The 7776-nt window shown below is 35.7% G+C and overlaps 2 protein-coding genes and 1 long non-coding RNA gene across 3 annotated transcripts in view; all 3 read left to right on the plus strand.

Moving 5' to 3' along the window:
* LOC119424508 (histidine-rich glycoprotein-like) overlaps positions 1 to 540 on the plus strand; it is a 58975-nt gene extending 58435 nt beyond the window's left edge. The window contains exon 9 of the mRNA XM_037691993.1: positions 419 to 540. Coding sequence (XP_037547921.1) covers positions 419 to 540 — 122 coding nt within the window. The remainder of the gene's footprint in view (positions 1 to 418) is intronic.
* A 371-nt stretch (positions 541 to 911) lies between these two features.
* LOC119424439 (histidine-rich glycoprotein) lies at positions 912 to 3084 on the plus strand. The gene is made up of 6 exons (XM_037691918.1): positions 912 to 1032; positions 1144 to 1245; positions 1349 to 1447; positions 1574 to 1687; positions 2691 to 2798; positions 2917 to 3084. Exons 1-6 carry the CDS (start codon positions 915 to 917, stop codon positions 3051 to 3053), a joined length of 678 nt encoding a protein of 225 aa, XP_037547846.1. The 5' UTR covers positions 912 to 914; the 3' UTR covers positions 3054 to 3084.
* Positions 3085 to 3830: 746 nt separating this feature from the next.
* LOC119424441 lies at positions 3831 to 6705 on the plus strand. Its single transcript, XR_005187508.1, has 4 exons — positions 3831 to 3873; positions 3954 to 4058; positions 4672 to 4785; positions 6651 to 6705. It is a non-coding gene; the product is annotated as an uncharacterized LOC119424441 (long non-coding RNA).
* The last annotated feature ends 1071 nt before the right edge of the window (positions 6706 to 7776 follow it).

A 7776-nucleotide genomic window follows, 5' to 3' on the forward strand; every position in this document is an offset into this window, starting at 1 on the left:
TATGTTTATATATGTATGTATATATGTATAACAAAATAAATTGCTACTTACTACTTGTACTACTATTCTTACTTCGTGGTTTTTCACTTATCGCGGGTTTTCAGGGTACGGATCCCCTGTAATAAACGAGGGACTACTATATATTTATTTTTCTGGTGCTGCCGTAATGACAAGGTGAACATTATTCAAACCTATTTACTTTTTTTTTAATTCTACTTTTTGTTCACATCAACTGGAATTTGTCAGGCCAACGCGCATCTAAGGAACAATGGAATGAGATTTTCAAATATCATCTGAGCACATGGAGGAGAAAGTTTTTTTCTTGTTTTTTATGCATGTGATCGATTGCTGAGTGGTTGTTTATCATGAAAAAACCTTAACTTCTGAACCAGTGCCATGTTCATGATAACCATTTCAGTCTCCCACAAGTCTGATGGACACGTGCATGAAACTCATGGCCACAAAACAACAATCTCATCTGAGCACAGGCGAGACACAGAGGAGGGGGAGCATGAAGACAATGAAAGCACAAGTAACTAATTCATGTGTGATGCTCTTATTGTTTTAATGTTTATGGAGCCATGAGATGTCAACAAAATATGTCAGACTTAGCAGCTTACAGCACACAATATTGATCTAAATGCTGAGAACAGCACAAACCAACCTGATTGTTTGCTTCTGACTTTTATGAAAAAAAAATGTGTCTGTCTCCCACATGCATGAAGGACATGGACACAGCCACAAAACAAGTCCACACCAACACAGAGAAAACAAGCACATACACAAAGAAGGTGAAAAGACTGGTGAATATGTTTGGAGTGGTAGCGATGCCGTTTGAAACTTTAGAAATAGAAACAAGTGGTATTGTGGTAAATGTACAAACCTGCAGCAGATAGAATATCAGTCTAATCCTAATGAACATTTCAGACCCTGATGAGTCTCACAGTCATGTGCATGAGGCTCACAGCCACTCTACAACTTCCCATGGACATGAAGCAGACAAACATACACATGAAAAAGCTAAAAAGACAGGTAAAACTCTACATTGAAGTAATGTATTTTAAATTCTTGTGATGACAGTGATTCTCTGAATACTAAAAAGTTTAAAAAGCACAAATGTATTCACCTATGGATATATTTTAGACCCTCATGTGTCTCACAAACTTGACCATGAAACTCATGGCCACAAATCCACAACTTCACATGGACATGGCGAAGAGCATGCACACAAATCTGAAAGAACAGGTATTATATTTGAAATGTAGAGGTAGCTGTGTTTTTAAACTCTAGAGTAGTTAAATTTACCGCAAATACCTTCTGACAACTAATAAATTAATGGGTATTTCAGATCCACATGAGTCCCACAAACATGTCCATGGGACTCACGGCTACACATCAATAGCCTCACGTGAAGATGAGCACTCACACCAAAAAGTTGAAAGAACAGGTATTTATCGTTTAGATGTAGTGGTATCTATGTGCATTAAATCTATAATGACGAAAATATCAAATAAATAAGTTTACAGAAAAAAACCCTGAAAACTGAATAATTTGTCTTTATAAATCCTAAAAGTTATTTCAGATCCTCACGAGTCCTTCAGACATACACATGAAAGGCACAGTCACAGACCCACAACCTCACATGGACATGGAGAAGACAAGCATACACACAAAGCTGAAAGGACAGGTAACCTGTTTTAGATGTTTTTTTTTCTTGTAACTCTTGTGATGAAACCATGAAGCAGTCTTACTGACAAGAATGATCTCCAGATATGAAGTAAAAAGTGTGGTCAGGTGACGCAGCCTTGTAATCCTGAGGCTGCCGGTTCGAGCTCAGGTTGCGCAGGAAGGGCATCTGACATAACATAATTTCCAAATCTTTCATGCGAGTTTGCTTCAAGTTCAAGTAGGTTTATTGTCATTTCATCACATGTGATACATGAGGTGGAACAAAATTATGTACACAAGTTCCCAGTTACATCCAACAATAGCAAAAATATGAAGTGTAAAAAGAAACGGTAAATAAGGATCTAAGACATACATTAAATGAACACCAAACGATACACTAAAAGATCTAAGATATACGCTAAATACTAATTATGCAAAACAATACATTGCAACAACAGCAGGACTTGCTTGCTGTGGCCAAAAGTGCAACTTTGGTAGCAATACATAATACAGCTCAGTGCATACCTGGTACCTACAGGGTCGACATTGGGTACTTACAGGGAACATATGTGGACATGGTTGTATTATGAGGTGACATTACCTTGTATTAACAAGGTAGCCTACATACCAGTATCTAGAAGACACATACCTGGTACTGACTGAGTGCCTACCTGGAATTTATAAGGTCCCTACTGGGTATATCTTTTAGAACATCCTGGGTAGGTACTTGGTATAAGGTATGTACCTGGAATGTATGAGATCCCTGGTGCTTACTAATAATAGTATGTATCTGGTGTTTACCAGGTACATACATAGGAACATACCAGGTACAAATCTGATGCCTATGGGATATGTGTCTGTACTTTCAAGGTGCACACAATGAAATGTACCTGATAGCTGTAGGTACATACCGGTAGATGCACACCTGTAGGTATCACGTATACGTCTGATAATTAACCAGCTGTTTTATGTACTGCTTTCTGACTATTTACCATGAACATTATGACAAACATTAATTTCAGATCCTCATGAGACCCACAGACACACACACGAGACACACAACCACATATCAACAGCCTCACATGGACATGGAGAAGACAAGCATACACAGCAAAACGTTGGAAGAACAGGTATTTTTCTTTTAGTTTTAGTCGTAGCTATGTTTTTAAAGTTTAACAGTACTACCATCATCAAATAGATGAATTTACGGAGAAAACCCTGAAAACTGAAGCATTTGTGTTGTTGTAGACCTAAAAGTTATTTCAGGTGCTCACGATTCCTTCAGACTTACACACGAGAGTCCCAGTCACGGATCCACAGCCTCACATGGACATGAAGGAGCTGAGCAGACACACAAATCTGAAAGGACAGGTAAACATTTTTAGATTTTGTTATGTTAGTGATAGAAATATGCAGTAGACAAAACTTACAAAAAATCACCTCCAAGTGTATAGTACAAATTATATTTTTTGTTTAAAAAACATTGTTTATACTTATACAAAATAAATCTAGGTATGTACAGAGTACTTGTAAGATACCATTGGGGGAACCAGGTTGGATTATTAGGTAACTTGTTATACACAGACAGAGTTCATACCCAGTACATACCTTATACTTACATGAAGCATATGTGATACTTACCAAGACTGTATCTTGGAATACAACAGGTGCTACCTGGTACTGGTACTTATTGGGATATGTACCCGATCCCCAGGAAAGGTTCTTGGTACTTACTGGGTACATGCCTCATACTTATCCTGGTGCCAGGTACATTTTCAGAAAGTACTTGGCAGTATTTTGCATTGCATCTTTTTTTTTTTTTCAGATCAGCATCATTTTAAAAATACAATAATAATAATAATTATTATTATTATTATTATTAAAAATATTAGTAGTAGTATAGATAGAGCTTTCATGGTATCGGTAATGCCAAAACCACACAGGTCACATGGACATGTACATTTTACCCATAACCTCAAATCAATAACGTTCTCTAAGCATAAAACAGAAAAGAATGGTGAAGGTTTGACTTTTATTACTTTTCAATTTGTAAATATCCCCAAACATGCAGTACTGTATATTTTATCCACATGAGAGAAACAAGACATTTCTAATTATCTTGTGACATACCAGCTCTACATGTGTCTGAAGAAAACAAACATGGCCACAAACACACATCATCTGAAAGTGAGGGGCATAGGGAAGGTAAGACGAAAGAAATCCGTTTTATATGCTTATTTTTTATGCAAAATAAACTTTTGCACATGCTGATTATGTTTTTTAAGTCTTTCATTTTTTAGAGGAACACACACACAACTCTCATGGCCACAGAATAAGACACGGGGAGGAGGAGGAAGTTGACCATAGACACATAAAAGCAGAAACTGGAGGTATTTTGTTGTGTAATAATCTTAGTGTGCCAGTGGATTTACAGCAGCTGTAGACTAGATTACTTGTGTTGCAGTAAACGCACAGTAGATGTACTTTACCATGAATTAAGTTAGGCAGCTTGAAGTGGAAGGGTCTAATACACCTAAACACACATCTTTGGAGCTAAACAATTGCCTGTCGTTCGGCATAAACCATAATGTTAAATCTACATCTTGTACCAAGCAATACTTTTTTCTTTATTTGAAACATTAAGGGATGCTAAAGGAAAGAAAAATAAATGGCATAAACAGTTAAGTAAAAGGATGGGTTGTCTACAACTGGAAAAAACTAATTTGTGCTGCAAATACTTAAAATAAAAAGCTGTGTTTGAAATAACAGAAATGTTGGTAATAATTGTTTTAAATATAGTATATTTTCTTTCAATTACCCTCATGTCTCATTGGGTAATTATAGCTCTAGTGTGAGTTCTGTCCTGTATTTTATAGTAATATTAAAATGAGCTGACACTGGATTTTCTAGTTGCGCTTTTTGCTCCTTAGTTTAATAAAACAGCCTCACACAATCCATATTGCATCAATATAAATAGATTTTTGAGTTGTGGCTCATTTGTAGCACATCGAATCACTGAAAAACCTGGGAGAGAAGGAGGGGGTCATGGGAACGCAAAACATTCTTTCAGGAAAGAGGAAGAAGACCAACAGGAAAAAGAAAAAAGGAATAAAAAAGGTATATTTTGAGTGTGATATAGCTCAGTGTTTCATAACTGGTTGCAAAAATTTGAGATTTAAATCCGTTAGTTTGAGTTTTGCTTGTTCCAGTACATCCTGTGGATGTTTGAATTGGGTTGCCAGTTTATCTCATTCCTCTAATTGTTTTTGAAGTGAGGTTTAAGCCTGGTTTATACTCCATGAGAAGTAAGAAGTTGTGTCTCGCTGACGTGGGTGTGTGACAAAATGTGTATTGTTCTTCTCATGTCCACCGCTGAAACTCTGTCTTGTGCTTAGCCCCCTGTCATTCTTCACATGGTATCATACTTTCCTAATGATTTTAACAATCATCTTTTTAAACATATAAATTGTTTTAGAAATTTTTATGATGATATCGAGGCAATTCCACAATCGTATTCCCTGAATTACAACGCAGCTCCTTCAGACTAGTTCAAAATTGAGGTTTTACAAACATTTCTATTCCCTTAAGGTTATAATGACTCCCTTTTTTAACAAATTTTAATTGAATATTTGGGAGTGATTTTTTTTATGAGCTTTAAACATGACTTGTAAAATACTATATTCAACAAAATCATAAAAAAATTAATAATTTCAAATGATGAAATAATGTATTTGTTGGGTGACCACAGCCCTTCCTACTAATAATTCTTATAGCTCTTTTTTGTTAAATGAAAATAGGATTTGTAATTGTTTTGCTGATTTTCCCCAAACTTCAATACAATAAATTAAATATGGAGCAATCATTACATTGTACAATATATACAAAGCTTTGTCATTCAAAAACTCTTTTACTTTATACAGTAACGCAATTTATTTTGCTATTTTTATTCTTAAGTAATTTACATGAGATTTCCATGTCAGCTTCCCATCAATAACAACACCCCAAAAAAATTATTTCATTAACTCTATGAAGTTCAATATTATCAATTTTAAACAGGACTTTGATCATTTTCTTTCATTATTAAATATCATATAGTTTGATTTTTCCAAATTTAATGATAACTTATTAAGTTGGAACCAAGTTTGTATTTTTACGAATTCTGCCTGTATCATCTAACAATATCTCAATATCTTCACCCAAACAAAAAAATGTGGTATCATCTGCAAATAAAACACATTTCAAAAGCCCTGTCACATCAACCAGATCATTCACATACAAAATAAACAGCTTTGGTCCCAACACAGAGCCCTGAGGAACTCCACATCCAATAACACAAAATTCACATCTTACATCGTTTACCTGTACAAACTGTCTCCTATTATTCAAACAACTGGATACCCACTGTAGTACTAATCCTCTAATGCCATATTTATTCAGTTTTTCAAGGAGAATGGTGTGGTCAGTGTATTTTCTTGAGAAATACCAGATTTTTCTCCATCATTTGAAAATAAACATCCACTCTGCCGTACTGTGTTGTTGCTGTTTGCGTGTGATGTGAGCTGCAGAGGGGCAGCTTACCAGGGCTTTTCCCCTGCAGTTTATCTATGAGTATGAATTGTCCAAATGGAAAAAGACAATCACGTCACTGAGATCCGATGTCTTACGTCTTGTCAAGTATAACCAGGTCTTTACTCTTCTACTCAGGATAACAGCTGCAGTAGTTTCTACACAAACAAGACTTTTATTTAAAATCTTGAGTGACCAATGAAGTCCAACCAGTTAAGAAACACTGCATGAATAGAAGCATTTGTCAGCTTATAGAATAAAACAAGCTTTCATTAGGGAATCTGTACCAGTTCATCTCTTAAACCCCTCCATAGCAATGACCCTGTCCTCTAGATGTAGATGTAAGGTGCTGTAGGAGATTGCACGGAAAATTGCAATGAGACAAACCTTAAACAATGATTCATTCATCCCTTAAGGACTTCTGAAACTTCTGAACTCAGGAGAGCTTGAAGTCAAACAGTTATTAGGGGTCATATACGGCAATTTCAAAGGTAAGAGACGTGTGGTTGAAAGTATCAAACTGCGTTGTTTAAGGCTTATGAAACTCTTTGAATGTCTTTTTTTTTCTAAACTCTGAATGGTGTTCTTGTAGTAGACAATTTGTGGAACAATTCCTCCCATCATGTGTTTTTCATTTCTTCATTTTGATCATTCTTTCCCCTGCAACACTCGCATGGTTGTGTTTGCTTTTTGATTAAGGTAAGTTTATTCTCTAAACATTTGTGTTAAACCAAGTCATTTGTATTGATGTTTAGTAACTGTTGACCATTTTCTCTTTTCTCCTGTTATCTGTCTTTTACTGTTTATAACTCACAATTGATCTGTCCTGATAAAGCAGCATCTTGACTCATAACACAAATTTGTGGAACAATGTCCCATTGCCTTTGTAGTCTGTGAAGTAATGCTCCATTTATATTTAATTAGGCAGGTCTCCCCCCACAGTTAGCATGGCTCCTTTTGTGCTGAGAGAGGCACTTTATGATTTTCCTCTTGTTGGCTTCCTTTAAACCAGCTTATTAATATTTCAGCTGGCATCATCAGCCGAACAATAATAAAATAATAATGTGATGGCTGATTAAACAGCTAAACTCCAGCTTTTAAATGTGGATTTAAACATGTATTTGTATAAACTTGCCTGGTAAAAGCCTCTTTAGAGGACAGTGATGCCTTGCAGCAGACAATTGCAGCCAACTTCTAAAGCTTAATAAAACCTTAATTAGGAGCCGGCCTCAACTGAGATAATTGTGAAGGGTGTGGAGCAACACCGCTCTACGTATCGCTGCACCCCCCTCTGCACAATACAGATGTTGCATTAGTTAATATAAGCCTTTAATTACTCTCTCTGAGGAGTATTTATTCAAATTATTACACCATTTTTTTTAAGTTTAGGGTTTAAAATACAGGAAAACAAAATCATATTTATCACACACAGAAAGGGAAAGTGCAATGTGATTATTTTGAAATAATTTACAAATTACAAATAAACAACCTAATTAGGAGGTCTGACTGTGCAACACTATGAAAATAAAACCCCAACAATGA

This window comes from Nematolebias whitei, chromosome 18 (genome assembly GCF_014905685.2).
Source record: "Nematolebias whitei isolate Nwh7 chromosome 18, NemWhi1, whole genome shotgun sequence".
In the NCBI taxonomy this organism is placed as follows: Eukaryota; Metazoa; Chordata; class Actinopteri; order Cyprinodontiformes; family Rivulidae; genus Nematolebias; species Nematolebias whitei.